Source organism: Pseudopipra pipra, chromosome 4 (assembly GCF_036250125.1).
Source record: "Pseudopipra pipra isolate bDixPip1 chromosome 4, bDixPip1.hap1, whole genome shotgun sequence".
NCBI lineage: Eukaryota > Metazoa > Chordata > Aves > Passeriformes > Pipridae > Pseudopipra > Pseudopipra pipra.
This window is the reverse complement of record NC_087552.1, coordinates 62,802,831-62,823,128: the sequence shown is the minus strand read 5'-3', so window position 1 is coordinate 62,823,128 and position 20,298 is coordinate 62,802,831. Positions and strand designations below refer to the sequence as shown.

At 39.6% G+C, this 20,298-nt stretch overlaps 1 protein-coding gene across 1 annotated transcript in view; it reads left to right on the top strand.

Moving 5' to 3' along the window:
- The first annotated feature begins 8,250 nt into the window (after nt 1-8,250).
- STX18 (syntaxin 18) overlaps nt 8,251-20,298 on the top strand; it is a 60,274-nt gene continuing 48,226 nt past the window's right edge. The window contains exon 1 of the mRNA XM_064653245.1: nt 8,251-8,447. Within this exon, the coding sequence (XP_064509315.1) occupies nt 8,286-8,447 (162 nt within the window). The 5' untranslated portion in view covers nt 8,251-8,285. The remainder of the gene's footprint in view (nt 8,448-20,298) is intronic.

The following is a 20,298-nucleotide window of genomic DNA, read 5'->3' as shown; positions in this document are numbered from 1 at the left end:
ATAAACTCTATAGTAAAAGTCCTACGCAGAAAATGAAATATGGCCTTTGCAAAGTATTTTCTTATTTTTTAAAGAAACACAGTATATGATCACTGTTACGCTAAAATTCAGCCTGATTCAGCACTGGGCTGTATTGCCTACACTCCCATTGACTTCAAAATGAATAAGCTCAGCCTGGGTATTTGAGAATTCATTGCTGCAAAGACATATTCTGGCAGGTCAACACAAGCATTATTCATAAGCCTCAATTCAGTCTGTCATCTGAAATGAAAGAGAGTCTTTCTTTAAAAAGCTAAAATCCATCTTTAATTTGTTATCCTAGTAACTGTATCAAAAACTGTTTTAAAACAAATATTAAAAATGAGAGCAAGATGATGAGCAATGGAAACACAGTAAAATAGTTCTGGAAGTGACTGCAGGGCCACCAAATCCTTGCTTCAGCTATTGCAGGCAACCAGTTCTTATAATCTTTTTCATAAATATATCAAACGCTGTCTTAAAAGAAGCTAGTTTTATTTCTTCAGTTAATGCTATTGTACAGTTATTTGTATTTCTTCCAGTTTGAATTACAGATTCATAGATTATATGCCAGCGGGGACCACTGTGATCATCAAATTTGACCTCCATAATCTGCAGGATTGCCCTGACTTCATTTAAGAAGCCAGTGTGTTTGCAGCCATAAGTTTACTAGGGAAAGGGCATAAAAGCCATGGTATCAGTGTTAGACTGATGGGATTAATCAGCTCATGTTAACATACTGGTTATCATATAGTAAAGGGAAATGTTTCAAAAGAATACTCCAGTCTGAAACATAAAGTAAAATCATTTGGACTTCCAGAGAGGTCATGGTTGAAATATCACAAAACTCTCTTTACTCAAAGCAGATGCTTATTAAGATTAATTTAGTGTGAAAAATGAACCAGAATGCATATAAAAGACAATGCCTCCTCAATTATGTAATAGGACACCTTCTCATTATGTTGTGTTCACTGAAGATGATGGCATTTTCCTAGGGGATGTATAACTACGGTTTGCCAAAGTCCCTCTCCCTCATTTTAGATTAAATATCAGACTGCAGAGCATGAAGCCAAGTGAACAGAAACAAGAGAATTCAAATAAACATCAATTTAAATGAAAAAGAAAAGGCCTGTTAAGCATGTTTTCTAAGTAAATGTGTTCAAAATAGAAAGTTACAATGATGCCAGGATACAAATACAGAGAAAAATCACCAGAATTTAATATAAACAAAAATACCTCCTTCCTACACTTTCTACATGTATCAAAATGAAACACAATCTATAAGTGCAAATATTCATGGAACTTTTCAGATAACTGGAGCAACTTGTCTTGCCACCTTTTCTCTTTTTTTCCTGTCTCTTTCTGTGAGCTCCCTCCAGTGTTCTCAAGGAAGTACTGAATCATTTCATTTTGGTATATTCCATTTTTATCACAGGAAGCACCATGATAAGAAAGATTATATTTATCTAATCTCCAAAGACGGCCAGTCTGAGCTGAGGGTCTAGTCTAAAGTAGATTGTCAAAATAGGCACTGATAGAAGATGTCCATGGCAATGTCCCTTAGAATGAATGGCACACTTTGCCAAAAGGGTAACTGGCTGTAGAGGTGGCTAGAGAATGACTTGAGACTGTGTACCAGCTCTGAGATTATTTAGAGTTAAGGAGTATCAATTCTTTCCTTATTTTCCCCTTAGGGACTAAAAAGAAGGATTTCTGCTCTAAGCTGAAGGTTCATCAGTTGGAAAAGAGATATGACCAGGAAAGCCAGGTCCCTGACTCTCAGTCATCAACATGAAAAAAACAAATTGGCTCTAAGACCCTGTCAGGTAAGGTACTTTCTGTATTGCAATAATAATGCCTTTGTACAAGTCTAAGCTGAAAGGCTAAGGGGATATGATTACACTTTGGCAGAAACCATTCAGGGCACTAGTACACTGTGGACATGCCAGTCTGCTTGGAGCCAGCTCGGGGATCTCTATACAGCGCTGCTGTGCAGGCTGCAAACACGTCAAAAGGGCTCTAACACCTTTTAATCTAGTTTAACTCCTGCTTCTACCAAAATAAGCAAGAATAGAGTCAAGCACTCTATTTCTATGCCTCATCTGCTGGCTTTGTGGATTTACTAAACCGAGATGATATACGTGAGAACAAAATTATTCTCTAAAAGGCTACTCTTCCCGGTTTATTTCTGCTGGTTTGTTTTTTGTGTCTGTTCACTGACAGAATAAATCAATATAAGCTGGGGCTGTTGCAGTACCGTTCTACCCTTTTTTCCACAAGCTATTTTTTCCCATTCCTTCCCTTGTACCCACAGTAGTGCTTTGTGCAACTGAGTCGTGAAAAGTTCAGGGAGCTTAGCTGTAAGTAAACTAGGCAAATACTGTGAGAATGTACATAATCTTAGTCATAAGTAATAGAACTACAGATAACATAATTTTGAGTACTGCAATGTCAATTAATTTGGTGTCTTTATTGCTGCTTTAGTTATTGTGAAAGCCACTGTGACAAGTCACTCTAGTGATATCCAGCAGATAGAGAGCCATTGCCTAACCTCAGAAATGTCCGAATGGAGCTATGGAATTACTCCAGTCCTCTGTGGGTTTGGCAAAGACTTTGTAGAATCTCTAGTGACGTAGGCTGGGCCTGATTCAAATCCCAACAACGGAAATGTCTTTGATTTGGTTTATTGTTATTTCTGACCCTATAAATGTGGGAAGCACTTAGGCACTAGGACATTATTTCCCTTACATATCAGTTGGTCATTGAAGTTTACATCAATTGAAACAAAATTAAAATTCATTTGCTTTTTCGTCTTTTACTTTTAAAGCACACATAATAACATAAACTAAATGCCCGTCCAACCATCATGTTGGATGGTGTGTTATGTACACAGCAGGATTTGAGTTTCTTATGAGAAAATTGAACAAAAATGATCCAGATTTCGCAACTCCTTTTCTTATATCACTGTTTGTAAATAACTTCACTTTTGCTTGCTAATATGGAATCAGTGGAGGATCACATTTAAATACAGTTCCTGTTGAATACGAGACATCAAGATGCTCTGTGTTGCATTCCATGACTGAAGTTCATCTTCATATTCCATAAGAGATTGTTTTTCGTATCCATTTTCATTAAGGGGTTGGAATTTTAGAGAGTAGCTAGGTTGGTTTCACTTCTAAAACCATGAATATTGAGAAATAAATTGAATCTGATCTAAGTTATGGGGAACAGCTGTGACAGCACTGCTTTTCAGTCTTCATAGTAGGATAGTTCCAGAAAAGTGGTTTTTTTAACCTCTCTCCTCCTCTTTTCACAGTTGGTCTATCAACATTATTTTTCATGGGGAATTTCTGAAGGATCTCTTGCATACATTCTTTTATCTCTGGTCACTGCCAGTAACTCAGAGCTTGTGGGACAATGTGAGCATCCTACATATACAATATTTATTGCATAAATATTTTCAGGCCAAATCCTCTTGCATTGAATATTGTGGGCAGGGGCGCGCAAAATTCAGGCCCGTCTTTTGTGCTCATTGTATCCCATTTCTAAGGCCCCATAGGGTGACATAGTGTGTAGTTGTTAGCAATATTCATTTTCTTCACTACCTATATTAAATTATATGTGTAACAAGTCTGCATTGATTTCTTTGTGTTGGCTGCTGCTCAGTTTATAGGGGTTCATCTACTCAGGGAAGCTTGTGGCAGAAAATCAGGTTGTGAATGCACAAGGCACTACACCTGAACATTCCTGAGCTTAGTCAAAGCTGCCTCTTAACATTCATCAGTGTCATTTAGAGACTGTTCAAAGGGCACTCTGTCTCACCTGGGTTATTGCCATGTATATTTTCACAACTCTTGAAGTTCATTTACTCTAACTACTGCTGCTGTTGGATCAGCCAAGAAGCAGTAGTGATAAGGTGGCCAAAAAAAACCCTAATATACACTGTATTATAAGACTTAAAGCTTTGTAGGATAAGCAGTTTTACAATTTGAGTTACAAATTGAGCAAACAATTTTACGCTCTGAAGATTTTACCCTCTGAATTTTGATGCTTTGGAGAATAACATCTATATAATTGGGTTTATTTCTTTCTTATAAAACCTTGTCTAAAAGGTAATTTTTTTCTGGTGAAGAACTACAGTTTTCTTCCTCACTTGGAATTTTACCTGCTTTTTACATATAATGTCCAAAGGTAAGGATAGTGTTTCCATTTAATTGAGGAAGAATCATCACTCCTGAGGATTGTTCTTGCATGCACTAGCCAGCTCTTTAATATTTCAGTAGTTCAAATTTAATTGCATTGAACACACACACACAGAAGCAGAAACACACACATACTTCTTTGGTGATGTAATCTGGATAGCATGCATCATGTTAGGATTTACATTACAACTAAAGGATGGGTTTATAACTGACTTCCTTTTGAATGAAATATGCTTCTGAACAATTGGAAAATCGAGTTATTTTTTCTAAAAATTTCTATTGTTACACATCATATATACAGACCTGTTCTAAGGCAAAAATATATTTTACGTAAAAGGTTTCTATTCGAACCATTTTTGGTGTAAATTTTGTTGTGATGGTCTAGTTCCAGGAAGAATAACAGAACCTTGATGTTACTGCCAATTGAACTGGTTTCTAGCAGTAAATATTTGTTGCCACAGACAACAGAAGTTGCTTATATCTATGCAGTTCATATTCATTGTTTCCACAAAACTTTGTTTCAGTGTATACAGTGACCATACTTCCTTTGTACAGGTTGAATTGTCTTCCAGTTCTACTTTTAAACACCAAAGATTTCTTTATACATCCACAAAGTTGTATTTACTTTGAGTGCAAGTCAATAAGCATGCATGCTGTTGGTTTAAAAGTTTGAACTGTCATCAAATACAGTTTCTCCCTTTTTGATTTGTGTTGATCACAAATGTGCACTGTGAGCAAACTGTCTTCCTTTTGATATTGCCTGTGCCAAATATGGACCTTTGTCACATTGGAAGGGAAGACGTTCAGGAGCTCTATCGCTCGTGTTTACTTCTCACACCAAAGGAAATTCGAGGAGTTACCTGTCTCTGAGTGGAGACAAACCCCACTGGCCCCTCTTTACTGGGCACATTCATTGACAACCACAGGGAAACATCGACTCCTTTTCACTAGCAGGTTTGCCCAGGACATTTTACAGGACGTGCCTGTTAAGAAGGTACACCAAGACCTGATGATCACCAAGCTGCTCTCACACTGCACACAAAACTGTTGTAGTTTGCAAAGTCCTAATTTCTTCTCATCCAGACATGTTCCCGCTGAGGCACAAGAGAGTGCACAGTGCATGTGGTCTTACAAACTTACCTGCATTGCTTCTGGTGGGACTGTAGTCCTTTGTGTGTGGTTTTGGGATTTCACTCCAACCTTAAAATCTTAAATTTCAAGATCAGTTTTTTTAGCAATTACAGGAAGCTCGAGCACATACTATTGAAACCTATCTGCTCCAAAGTAAGCCATAAGCTTTCAAAGGAGGTGGCTGTGGAAGTGCAAATAACTACTGAGCAGATGCAGTTACTGTATACAGGAAGCTAGGATCAAGTTCAAATAAAAGCTTTGGGCACCAGTTCTTAGCAACTGATTTTAAAGCAGTTGTAATCTTCAAAGCTATCTATTTATCTCTACAGCAGAGGCCCTGGGTATTATATACCTAATGAGTTAGACCACTTGAGCAACCTTCTTTCACATTAAAAAGGTACTTTAACTTTTTCCTTTGCCAGATTAACTGTTCAGTCTATTTCTGACAGATGAGATCAGCTATATGGAATTTTAATACTCTGTTCCTTTTAAAATGTGTCTCTGTTTATCTCCTTGGGCCTGAATGGAAGTTTTAAGACTGCTGAGGTTCAAAATTGGTTGTGTACTATTACTATTACTATGGCTGTTTTGGGGTGTTTTTTCAGTAACTGTTGGTCACATACACAAAGCACAAATAAATAAGTAAAAGTAGAAATAAGGACACGATCTCGTTCCTGAAAAACTTTCCAGGTAAGGTCCTGATCCAGTGAAAGAGTTATGTGCTTAACTGTGTGTGCCATGTGTGGTTCCACTGACCTCAAAGGGAGTATTCACAGTAGTTTAACACGTGCAGAAATCTTTGCAAAGTTGGAAGGTAAACTACAGCATGTCTGTTAAAATTTATTTTGCTTCAATAAACTGTAGTTTCTTTTTTCTTCCAAAAATGTTTAGAGTATTCCAGTTATTTTAAAGAACTTAAATTTCATTAGAAAACTATTAACTATTACTTCACATAGGCACCAATAAGTGGTTTTTTCCTAAAAGCAGGATGGGAAGGTGAAGTTCAAAATTTTTAAATAACTTTTATATTTCTACAGTTTAAATGTCAAAAAGCAGCACCCTAATAGGAAAAACTCTCTAGATTCTTATCCAATAGCCACTTAAATGGGAATACTTCAAGGGAGTGTAAATGTTTGCTTCATTAAATGTTGGAACAAACTACATAGTTGAAGGTGCACAAAACCAGAGGTTAATGGTATCACCTACACTTTCAGGAGCACACTAGCGTGGGCTGAGCAGTGAACTTCTTATTTCTACTGGCAAAAAGCTATCTGAGTAAGTGCCTGTGTTTGTGGAATGAGTTCTTACTTACTGACAAAACCACAGCACCTGAAACATATAGCATTCACAAACACATCTCAGAAGAGTCTTCAAGGAGTTTAAGAGTGAAGGGTATCAGTGTAATCACAACACTCTTGGAATTTTATTAAATGTGCTTGCTTTGTTATGCAAGGGAAAAAAACCCACCAGTTTTAGGAAACATAACTGAAAGTATCTGATTTACCATGTGTGAGTTTCACACAGCTTTATTAAACATGTCCTTTGCTGAAGTATCTTTATACTGAATTTCTTAATCTTGAAAGAGCAAAGCATTTGGCTCAAGGTTCAATCAAATACTGCTGGCCTTCCTAGAGTGACAACTCCTTCATTGTCCACTTTTTTAATACTTTAAATATATTCTCATGGTAAATCCAGCACCGAGGACAGGGACTTCAAACAGTCTATTCCTTTAATTAGAAATACATATCTATACCACAATAAAAACACAATTTAAAATAGAACAGTAATAACAAAGTACGAATGAATACTAATTGCAATATAACTATGAGGGAACCACTAATATATAGCCAAGGCTGAGTTGATGGGAATTGAACTGAAAGCAGAATAGTAATCAACCAGAGAAGAAAGCCTTATACCCTGGAGTAGATAGGAAAAATAGCTGTGGTTGATTAAGTTCCAGTCCACTGAGGCGAGGTAGGATTTTGAAATTGTTCTTTGGAAACTATCTCAGGGAATGTGCTTCTGGTCAGTGAAAGGACAGTTAAAAACTACATGGTGTCTGCTGGATCCCAGAGCATTCGATAGCAAATATAGATACATATATTTACATATACACACTTACATATACACACATATCTCCCTCTCTCTCTCTCTCTAAAAACACCACCACTAGTTATTGGGTCAAAAGCTTAGACAGAGACAGAGTCACAGAATATGCTGAGTTGGAAGGGACCTACAAGGATTGTCGTGTCCAACTCCTGGCCCTGCACAGGACCATTCCCAAGAGTCACACCATGTGCCCGAGAGTATCGTCCAAATGCTCCTTGAACTCTGCCAGGCTTGGTGCTGTGACCACTTCCCTGGGGAGCCTGTTCCAGTGCCCAACCACCCTCCGGGTGAAAAAACTTTTTCTACTGTCCAACCTAAACCTCCCCTGACACAACTTCAGGCCCTTCCCTCGTGTCCTGTCACCGGTCACCACAGAGAAACAATCACTGTCTGATCGCACGTGTGGCCATTTCCTAGGGCAGTCTCACACCAGCGCCAATTCCCGACCCAGTGCAGATCTGCTAACGTGTATTAATCAACTCTAACTAACCTGTCTTTCCACGACCAAGCTGCCGAGCCTGGGACACCGCGGGTAACAGCACCACTGGCGACACCTGCCACGGCACCGCAGCGGGGCGGCCTACACGCCCGAGTTTTGCTGGAATATAACTGATTCCCCGCAGAGCCGCTATTAGATCGGAGGAGGCGGCAGCCCGCCGTGTCCGCACTCGCGTCGCCGGTTCCCGCGGGCACGAGCCGCTCCCGAGCGCTTCCCGATGGAAGCGGGAGCCTCCCCGCCCCCTCCCGCCCCGCCGCGCAGGGCGGAACGCGCCGCGCGGGGCCGTGTTGCGCGGGGACGGGCGGGCGGCGGCACCGGCGGGCGCCATGGCGGTGGACATCACGCTGCTCTTCAAGGCCAGCGTGAAGACCGTCAAGACCCGCAACAAGGCGCTGGGGGTGGCGGCGGGGGACAGCGCCAGGGACGAGCTGCTCAAGCGGGGCGCCACCCGCTCCAAGAGCGACTTCACCGGCCGCGCCCGGGAAGTGGTGAGTGAGGCCCTGGCGGGAGGGCGGACTGCCCGCCCCTCACCGCCGCCCCAGAGCGTCCGGCGGGACCCGGGGACAGTGAGCAGGCCCCGGAGCCGCCCGCAGAGAGCCCCGGGGCAGCGCTTTCCCACACGGGTGTGGGCTGGGAGAGCCGCGGGCCGGCGCGGCTGTGGCGGCCGGGGACGGCTCCGAGCCCGGCTGTCGCCTCCAGGCTCCTCCGGGGCGGCCCGGGGGCTCTCCGGGCCGCGGCCCCTCCTGCCAAGGCTGCGGTCCCGTGGTGCAGAACCGCCGTCCCTTCGGCCGTGCCGGCGTGCACGGGTGTTCTCTCACGCCAGCTGCCACGTAAGAGAGCGCTCCCCCCGCACTTGCGTTCGTCAGCGTTTGTAATTCCTTTTCCTACTTGCTGCCTTTAGTTTGGTTGCCTCCCCTGCCACACGGTATGGCTGTAAAATGCCAGTCCTAGGCAAATTAAATGTACAGAGGTAATCGGAACGTTTTAAGACTTGAAAAGACAAGCACTGGAAAGTTAAGGAATTACAGACCTGAAAGCTGACTGGCATTAGTAACTCAGTCCACAGTCGTTCTGTAAGAACAGTTTTGTCACAGATTTTTTTCCTCCATACTGAGTCAAAGGCAAAGTTTCAATAACATAAATTTAATAAGGCACTGGACTGTACTTTCAAAACTAAGAGAAAAAGGCTGCTAAATACAGTCTCTGAGGATACAGGCTTACGGAATGCATATGCAAGTTTAGGACTAAATGAAGAATGCACAAGTTGTCTTGTTCTGTCACTTTCTGACTTAGGGATGATTTAGTTTTCAAGCATAGATATTAATGTCATATTTCTGTGCTCTTTGTATGTTTCCCAATTGTGAGAGAGAGTACATAAAAACAGATGTGTTTTATAACACTTGAGTTTAGTGGCTCAGTGACTGCTTTGAGGCCTAAGCAGAGGTGTCAAGTTGACTACCTGTTAAATGAACATATAATTATTCACCATTAGAAAAAAATGATATGTGACTTGTCAGCTGTGAGTTGCTAGGAGGGATCTGTCTGCAGCAATCAGACCTGTCCATAAAATTACATTCATGATCTTTGTCCATGAGATCTACCTCCTCCACCCCCTGCATTTTTTCTGATTTTAACTAAAGGCAGTGTTAGAGAGAACAGGCTTCTTCAGTCTTACCCAAGGCAGAACAGAGCAGACTACTCCTTTTCCTCCTGCCTTAGTCTTTTGGTTTTTCCTTAGTCACAGTTACTGTTTCCTGGAGACCCCAGTCTTGTCTCTGAACTCCTTACCCTTTCTGAGTTTCCTCTGTGCATTGTCCAGACAACAGAAAGGAGGACAAAGATGTGGATAAAAGTATCTTGATTAATTGCAAGAGCTTCAAGTGAAATAAACAGCGAATGGCAGCAGGAATGAGCTGAAGCTCTTGAGGGGTAAAATGGGTTTAATTAATGGTACTTATATAAACAATGACTTTGGAGAAGAAGTGAACGCTAAAAATGTGTTGCTGAAGCATGTGTGAACGTGATATCTCTTGACATGCTGATCATGGAGAAGGAGGAGATGGATTGGCCGTGCTCTGTAACACCTGTACTGTGACAGTGAGCCAGCAACATGCCAGACTACAGACCACCATCTATATGTGTGAATAAAGCATTGAAACTACAGCTAGAAGAATAAGCTGTAAATAAATTATAATTTTAACTGCTTGTTTCAGCCAAATACAGTTCAGTTTGATTATGTATGTGCCACACCCTCTTTCAAATACTTTGTTTAGCCTTGCAATTAAAAACTTAGCTGCTTTGGCCAAGACTGTGCAACTTGGGGTGTGGGGCATCGACCACCTCTCTGGGAAGCCTGTTCTGGTGTTTGACCACCCTCTCAGTAAAGAAATGCTTCCTAATGTCCAGCCTAAACCTCCCACAGCATAGCTTTGAACCATTCCCACTTGTCCTATCCCTGGATACTGGAGAGAAAAGGCCGGCACCTCCTTCTTCAGGTCCCCTCCCCAGGAAACTGTAGAGAGCAATGAGGTTGCTCCTCAGCCATCTTTTCTCCAAAAATCATAGTGGAAGTTCTCCGTTTGACCTGCAAATATGGAAATAGTGAAATACATGGAGTCCACACACAGAATTTCTCCTTTCAACATTATATTCTGGGTGGATTTGCATAGCATCTTGCAGGTAGAGCTGTACTGATGCCACCTGTGCTCCAAGCTCCAGAAGCATCAGCCAGCCCTGGCAGCACAGGTGGAGTGTGAGACTGGGTGGCTGCTTAGCTGTAGTATCAGAAGTCTCCTTTGTAGTCCATCCCATGGAGGTTTTGTGTCATGTTATTAATGTGTTTGAACACTTGACTGAACTGTATTAAGTGATGTAATTCTATTGTATGTTGTATATTCTTTTTCTCCTTTCTGCCCCTGAAGGACTATGAGTCTTGCTCTAGGATTTGAGAACTGTGGAGATTTTTTTTGTTTTTTGTTTTTTGTTTTCATTGTGTACAGTCTTAAGTGATGTTTAAGAAGGAAGATTGAAGCTGCTTAGCATTTGAGGAACAAGCTGGCAGAATTGTAGCAGTAATCCTCTACAGTGGGCACCTGTATTTATGGTGAAGTTTCATTGCTCTTGGGAGATAGAGTTATAAAGTCCTGGTTTACATTCTCAAACTTCATGTGATTTTTTTGGTGGATTGATGTAGGCATAGAGAATGTAGAATATAAGAGTTTTGGCTTGAATAGATATGGTGTGGGGAAGCTGGTATAGAGATGAAAGGATATCTCTGTGCTCTTGGTATTCTGTGTTAGTCACAAGAAAATACTTCAACATTCTGTATTACTTTGGTTTTTTTTGAAGCTGACTGTTTTTTATACCTGTTTTTTATGCTCAGGTATACTGTATTGCTGCAGTCTCTGGGGAGCTGATGAAGGTTTTTGTATCTGAGACTAAGTTGTTAACACAAGGATGTTACGAGGTCATCTATAACCATGGTAATGTTGGTTGCAGAGGCTGGTGTTGCTGGTGATGTTGTTAATCTGTGACAAAACTGATCCATATAAATCGAAGATTAATGTTATGGCTGTGAACTTGTTGAAAGGATTTTCTTTGCCCTAGCATTGACCCATCACTGTTTGTTTGGTTTGGGGTTTTTTTGGTCTGTCAGCTGCATTGTACAACCGTTGGGTTGTCTGATATGTAATGAAAGATGACTTATGCTTTATGTATGGTGAATGTTTCTGGCATGTCTCCATCTCTTCACCAGTTGCATATTGACTAGGACCAGGTAAGAAATGATTCTAGAGGGATTCCCTAGAGGAAAGCTACAGTTACAGTGACATACTTTCCATTGCTTGCAATTTATAAAAGATTGTTAGAATTCATTATCTGTATGTTAGTGCTTTCTGATGAATTGAAACAAAAGCAGCATTTTTTTCTCTTAGACTTTACAGTTACATGGCTATTTTTAGTGCAGTATACAGGGATATTTAAGTTTGTATTCTGTCATACTTGTACAGGAATATGTAGCTGTGGCAGGTTGATCCTGACTGGATGCCAGGTGCCCACCAAAGCTGCTCTATCACTGTCCTCCTCATCTGGACAGGGGAGAGAAAATAGAACAAAAGGCTCGTGGGCCATAAGGACAGGGAGAGACCACTCAGTAGTTATTGTCATGGATAAAATCGACTCAAATTGGGGAAATGAATTTAATTCAAATCAGAATAGGATATTGAGAAATAAACCAAATTCTTAATAACACCTTTCCCCCACCTCTCCCTTCTTCACTAATTCTCTGCCTCCTCCTCACCAGTGGCACAGGGGGACTGGGAATGGAGGCTGCAGTCAGGTCATTGCACAGTGTCTCTGCTGTGCCTTCCTCCACAGGGGAGGACTCCTCACTGTCTTTCCTTGTTCCAGCATGGGGTCCCTCCCATGGGGTGCAGTCTTTCAGGAACAAGCTGGTCCTGCGTGGATCCCCTGTGGTGTCACAAGTCCTGCCAGCACACCTGCTCCACTGTGGGCTTGCTCCTCTCTCCATGGGGTCACAGGTCCTGCCAGGAGACTGCTTGAACTTCCCATGGGGTCACAGCTGCCTTTGGGCACCTCCAGTTGCTCCAGTGGGGGGTCCTCCAGGGGCTGCAGGTGGATCTCTGTTCCACCATGGACTGTCATGGGCTGCAGGGGGGCAGCTGCCTCACCATGGTCTGCACCATGGACAACAGGGACATCTCTGCTTCAGTGCCTCTGCTTCTGCACTTGAACCTGGTGTCTGCACAGTTGTTCCTCTCGTATATTCTCCCTCCTCTCTCCAGCTGCAGTTACTGTTGTGCAGCAACACATTTGCACCCCCTTCTTAACTCTTATCCCAGAGGCACAACCACTTTTGCTGCTGGGCTTGGCCTTGGCCAGTGACAGGTCCATCTTGGAGCTGGTTGGTGTTTGCTCTGTCAGACATGGGGGCGAGCTTCGGGCAGCTTCTCACAGAAGCCACTCCATAGCCCCCCTGCTACCAAAACCTTGCCACACAGACCCAATATATTTGTTCCTTGATATGGTGTCAGATTTGGGATTAAGCTGAATGATTGAAGAATTTTACTGATTAGAGCAGAAGTATTCAAGAAAAAAAAAACAGACTTGCAGTAAGTGCTCAGTGACAAACGTAAGCAGCGCAGAGGCTGAGTTTGTGAGACTAGTTCACAGCTTTACAGTGTCTTAAATCTGTTATTTTGGATATTTTAAAAGATTGTCAGTTTTGGAAGGTGTCTGGCATTTGAGTTTCTGTTTTAGGACAATATTAGGAAATCTGACTGTTTAAACCTTTCCTGGGTTTTTTTAATGGCAAGTATGAGCTATTGGAAATATCATCTGTGTCATATGCTGCTTAGGTATTTGAAAATATTGAAGGAAAGAGAACCTTTTATCTCTGCTCACTATTCAATATGTGTTGGAGAAATGGAATCAAGGGTCATACAGCCTATTAACAGAAATAATTATAAAAAAATGGTCAAGTAGAATTTCATGGCAGGCTTGATTGCAGCCATGAATAAAATCTCCTGATTTGCTATGGGAGGTTCTCTTCTTAAAGTTTTGCAAAAAGCTAAAAAATGAAGTGTTGTAGCATGAATTCAAAACCAATACCAGGCATATCCTTGAGATTGGAAAAATTGAAAGGTTAAATGTTTCTAAGTCTTTAAATGCAAAATTTCAGAATGATCAAATGTCCATGTTTGAAGCTGTTGAACACATAAGGATGCCAGATTCATGAGGCTGCAACATCTGTTATTCATATAAGCTCTGTGTATGGATTCTGTAGGATGATTAACTGATTCTTCAAAAAAAATTGGTATGATAGGCCAATATTCACATAAAAAATATGTTCAGCTGCTCTGTACAAATGTGTAATGAGGAGGAAAAATCCTCACATAAAACTTGTCTCCAAAACTAGTTCTCGTGAAAGCCAGAACAAATGGCATTGAATATAAATTTTAAGCAAACCTTTTAGTTTCAAGGCTACCTGACTTTTGTACGCTGCTTTGGCTGCCCAGAGGCTAGTGGTGGCTTTTTTTTTTTAAATTTTACATTCTCTGGGTAAAACAGCTTTTCATGCATACCTGCAAAATCCAGCATATTCCATTGTTTGGAATGCAGCCCATGGGATAATTCAAAAGAGCAATGCTGTTAGAAGAGATGGAGAGATGATGTTTTGTCCTCGGTCCCAAACGTGGGGTCTTCCTGCACATTTTTGCACAGTTTGTTATTTAGAGCATTCCCATAGGAGAAAAAAGGGTAGAAGTGTTTGTATATGGAGTTTACAATGGCTTCATCATTGCCACTGTCACTTCATTTAATAAAGCCCAAAAATGCCCCAAACCAGTAGCTGGTCCCCCAAATTGACTATAGAGGACCACCTTGAATAGCATGATATAATTGTTGACATAGCACAATTAAAACTGAGTGTTTTTAAACATATATATTTTCTGATCCCTTTCAGACTATTTAGGATTGCTTGAAGAAGCACCAAGAATAAAATTCATCCACCAAGATTGTGTAACATATGCAGTATTAACAGAGAAAGACAAGTCTACACCCTCACTGGAAAATTTCTAGGGATTTACAAACAAAAAAAAATTTGAAAAATATTAGTAGATCAAATCCAGAGATCTAGATTTCAAGCAGAGGATTCCTTGTGCTTAATACAATTTTAATATAAGAAAAAGAGTAGACTTGCAGACTGGGAGGTCCACAGGCTTTTCCACTGCCTACTATTTTTGGATATATAGTAACTTCAGTTCTTGGCAGACTAATATACAGATGCAGGGAGTAACACCATCTCTGTTCTAAAAGTAAAAGGTATATAAAAATAAAAATGCCAAGTATTAAATGTTTTATTGGAATATACAGTAATTATTATGCTGCTGGTTCTGAGTCAAGTTCAGGTTGGTGACTCCAGAACGAATCACATTATATCTGAGCTTTTCAAAAGACTGAGAAATATCCAAAATAAAGAAATAACCAGTTTATTATGTTAACTTTTATAGGATGGGACAGGGGTTTGCCGGGTCTAGGATAGACCGGAAAGGGACTTAATCCTTAAAACTTCCATATCCAAGAGTGGTACCATTAAAGTCTGTGGCAGAATGCAGGCAGAGCATCAAAGACTGTGGTTATGTAGTGAACTGCTTCTGTTGTGATTGAATAGCTGATACTAACCAGTGCTGTGAGGGAAATGGCCAAAAATGGTTAAAATTGTTGCTTTAATGGTTTTGGTTTTATACTCAAACTAAAAAATTATAACCTGTTTTAATAAGGTTAGTTTATACGATCGTTTTGACTCTAATGATTACATAAGAATAACTCCCACGAGAGAATATTTGGATACAGGGGAAATATATACTGCTTGTGGTGTAGCCAATTATAGTCTTTATTAGAAATTAATGACTGTGCCAAATTTTGGACAGCGAGTGATATTTCAGTTCACTTCTTAACTTTTAATGAGAGGTAAGTTCTAATAAATTGGGTCCACAGCTGAGGTCATTGGGATTAATTCTGACTTCTCCCATATATAGTTATGAACAGTCACTCTTTTTCCCAAAGTTCACCAGTGATGCTGCATTTTGTACTCGTTTACATGCACATGGGTTTCCCTCCCCCAAGTTGTAGGCGGAAAATATAATTTTGAATTATGCTTTTTCAAATAGGGAGTTACAGTGTACTGCTGTCTAATGTTTCAGATTTATCTCGTTCCCTGTGCAAATTATGGTTAATGTTAGTTTTTAATTATGAGCATTGCTTTTACTTCTCATTTCCTTCATCCTTGTTAGAGAAAAAGTTTAGTCTGAGAGATGGAAGGGAAAGAAGTTGGTAATTTTAATTAGTAGAGGAGAAACACATAAAAAGCTGGTTAAGGAAATAGCAGAGTAAAGATTTTTTTGAAAATACTTCTGGAGAAGAATGAAATGCTGACCTTGTTCAATGCATTAGGATTAAATGCCAAATCACTAATGTTCTCCATGTAATGCTTCTGGTTTTAGCAAAACTCACATTAGAAACAATGGTGACAGTATAGATTGACCTTGAGGGAAAAGTTATGAACTCTTACATTTTGGGAAATGTCTGTGCAAATGTCTGTCATTGTGTCCCTCCCCTCCCCACCCCCAGCTTTGTTTGTTTGTTTTAAAGTACATTCTTAACTCCCTGGGAATTATTTTCTGAATATAACAGAACATTGGGATTGAAAGTTGGGCTTGGGAGACAACTTTCCTTAGTTGCCTGTTAATTTTGTTTTGACTAACTGGAACCCATGTGGTGCTGAGTCATCCAAAAGCATCTAAGGCTGCAGTTCCCATTTTGAGGATGTTGTCTTCGTCCTTACCTTACCTCCTTCCAGGCTGGTTGTGGAAGGTTCTTTCCTTGCTTGGGGTTGTTGGAGGAATCGTTGTATCGTGTAGCTGGTCACCGAACTCTTTCCTGACTGTGGTTGTCCAAATTAAGCCAACACTTCTTGTGAGTTCTTGCTTTGTCATCCTGCCACAGAGAAGGGTAACGTTTGTGGAAGTTTGTGGAGCATATGAGTATACATTAGGATGACCTCTGAAGGAGAAAGGTGGGCTGGGGGCAGGATGGTGGAGCTCGAGGGGTCTGAAAGGCAGAGAGATACAGTGGAAAAGAAAGACAATAGAAAGCGACCGGGCATAGCTGGGAGTAAATGGAAGGATGTATGATGGAGAAGAGACAGTCTAAGATTAGAGGTAGAAATATGGGTTAAAAATAAAAAATAAAAAGAATGAATATCAGGAAATGATATGGAGGTTATGATGTAATACATCTAAATAGGAAAGAAAGGATGGGAAATGGAAGAAGGGAGAACGAAGCTGAAAATATTTTCAGGTTAGTGAATTTAATTGATGTATTTAGGCTTTTTACTGTTTCTCTGAGTTCTTTATCAAAGATTTTGGAGCAAGAGGAGCTCATTATTTTTAGTACTTTGATACTACAATCTTTGGGCTCTGTATTTATATATGTTGAAATATAATCTCTTGCTTGGGACAGAAATGAACATAAAAATAAACATACTCAAAAGAATATCAGTGTGATTTGTTAAGAGATTTAACTGTTGGGGTTTATTTCCCCAGGTATTAGCAGTGAGGCCAAAATAAAGCTGATTTCCCTGAAGTTAGTAACTTTAAAGTTCTAATTATCCTCCTCCTCCCCTTTTTTGAAAATAGAACAAGTTTGGTGGATAGCAGCTGAGAGAAGGACTTAGCTGTGACTCTTCTCACCATCCTGCAGTTCTCATTTTCTGTGTGTGTAGTTTGTTCTGCTTCTTTACTTGCGAAGGGAGGGATGTTCTTGGACATTTGAAAAGTAACTTCTTGTATTTTCTGCTAAATATAGACTTGAACTGAGGAGTTTTCTTCTCTCTGACAGTTATCAAACCATTTCTGAATAATTTTGAATCATTCTGAATCAAGTTGTTTTGAACTCTGAAGTGTATTCAAATATTAATAAAATGAGTAGATGCTGTTATTTAGGATGCTAATTAAGCTTCACATATGTGATCAGCAAAAAAATGTTTAATTCTAATCTCAGGGAACAGCTATTTAAAAACATAAAGGTTTTACAACTTCTCACAAAAATCAGTTACTTATCATTACTTTCAATGAATAGTACGCACATTTGTGTTTTTGTTAATTGAGGCTGTTTTTGGTCATCAGGGTTAGTTCTTGCTGTAATGCTGAGCTGATTACTTGTGATTTTTGGTAATGAGTGGATTAAGTTCTTCTGTGTTTCACTGTGGACAAAATTATATAATTTTTCAGTGAAAGATTAGGTAATTATGTGCTCTGTCTTTGAAACTTCAGTCCAACTATACTTGAAAATATTTTTCAGACTGGAAATAATAAAACCTGGCACAATAGCTTCAGCAGTGAGAGCAATTAAAGGGTGAAAATTGGAGGTATGAATCATTTCCAGCAATTTGAGGAAACTGTTCTTTACTGTTGAAAATATGACTGTGATATAATTGTATAGAATGTTAAATGATGGACACTTTCTTGAAAATGTAAGTTTCCTGACTTCGTGGTGGCGTGTCAAAGCTTTCTGTCTGCCAAAACGTGACATTTTATAGTGATCAGGTGTTTGTTGTCCCTTTTTATCCTTTCATTCTGAGTCTGCCTTCCCTTTTGATAGAGGGTGGTGAGAACTGTAGAAGAGCAGATGTGTTTCATCTACTCAAATTTACATCTATTCCATTTCCGTAGGTATTGTCCAGCGTTTGAAAAACAAACAAAACAAAACCCAGATACAATGAAATGTAATCCAGATTCCTTTCAGTCTTTGCTTTTCCATTATTAATGGATTGCTTGACATTTCCTTTTGGATATTTCCTTTTTTGGTTGACTTTTAAACGGTTTTGAATGTGGATGTAATCTCACTGATTCTAAGTGAATATTTCATTTCTGTAGTACAGGATGCAACTGACTGGTGCTTCCCACCTCTCCATGTCTCAGCTGGGTAGGAATTGTGAAATGGGTTTCAAGTGAATATTGGTGGAGGTTCTGTGAGGATATCCGGAAGCTCTTAAATATTATGTTGGTTTATGGTTGAAAATAAGAGAAGGGGTCTTGGTTTTACTCCTAAATTTATTAGACCTCTAATATGAAGTATTATTTTGATATTCTCATTAAATTCTAATGTGATCATTCAGTGAATTTTTTATTTTTTAATGGGGGGAGAGGGGAAAATAAGGCCTCTAGAGTTTTTTTTCTGGCTCTTACTCTTTCCTGAAAAGGAAGGAAAACATTGTATGAGCTGTAGAAGAACATAGTGCTTACTCTCAGGACACTTTATGTGTAATGGAAGGCATGTTATACAATGTATCTGTCTTTTTTATTACCAGTGCACTATTAAAAAGAAGCAGTGATAGCAAGCTGACATGTGAAAGACAAACATGTAATGGTGATGAAAAAACCATTTAATGATTAGTAGAGAAACAAATATTTATTGAAAATAAAAACCATGTCTAAAGGCTCTAATGTTGACTTATGGAAACACTACCATGTTGTGGTATTTGCAGTGCTGTATGTCCTGTACAGTAGATATTGTTCAAAATTGCTTGGGAACTGGAGCTTGCAATTGTGAGCTTGGAATGTCCTGCAGATAATTAAGTTGTGGTCAGGCCTTAGAAAAATAAAAAGTTCTCGAACTATGATTTTATAAACATGCTACAATAACATTTCTTTATATTTAACAGTTTCTTATAGAAAGCCGATACTCTCACAAGGCATTGACTAAAGGTAAAACATCAAGAAAGAAAAAAATATTAAATTAAAACTTCACTTAGGATGTTGACAGTTGGCTTGTAATATTAAACAGATGTGTGTGTTCCTGAGATATTCTTTCAGAACCTTGTTGCATGCTAGTTTTCATGTGACAGCTACAAATTTTTGATTAATTTAAAATTCTACTTCCTTCAGTTGTCTTTGTTATATGTTATTTTCTTTGGGTCGACTCAGCTGGCCAGTGTGATGCATACTGTGGTTTCTGCTGTGATATTCTTGGAAAGACATTGCTTTATGAGGGCTTAAATTGAGGCATGGCTCGTTCATCCATATAGAAAATTCTTAAATGTATGCAAAGATTCTTGAGCTTAACATTAACTTTGCATGTGTAAGCAAGGTAGTTACTGATTCTGGTTGTGAATGTGATAGGGCATAATTTGACCTCTTTGACTCTTAGGAAATATTGCACATAGAAGTCAATACCAAAAAAAAGAACTGAAGTTTTTAAAAGATGTAAGTTTAACAAAGCATAAAGGGAATTATCAATTAAAGGAAAAGTGTATAGCACTACTAAAATGACAAAATGTTGTGTCCGATTCTGATGTCAACCTTTTTATGAAATGTGATTGTGGTGGGCGGTTGCTTTGTTGTTCTGGTTTTTTGGTTTTGGGTTTTTTTTGTAATAGAAAGAGTTACACAGATGATCTAAAGTCTGAAAAATCTACTTGGTGGTGAGAAATCCTTTAATCTTATTTTGTTAGGGTACATGATCACAAGAAAAAAAAAGTGTCTGATTTCTGCATGGATCTTATGAAGAAGCAAAGTAAGATACAGTGCCACAAGTAGCACACATTATTTGAGGTGTGATTCAGCTGATCCTTCATTTGGTAGATTATGCATCATTTGAAGTATCTTAAGTCAAGTGCATGTATTTCAAAATACATACAGTACTCAACAAGTAATGCAGGAGTTAACACCTAAGGATGGATCAGGAATTCCTTTTTACATATGGGACACTGCTTCATACCAAAGCAAGGAATTGAATTCTGGTTTTTCAGATCCCAGACTA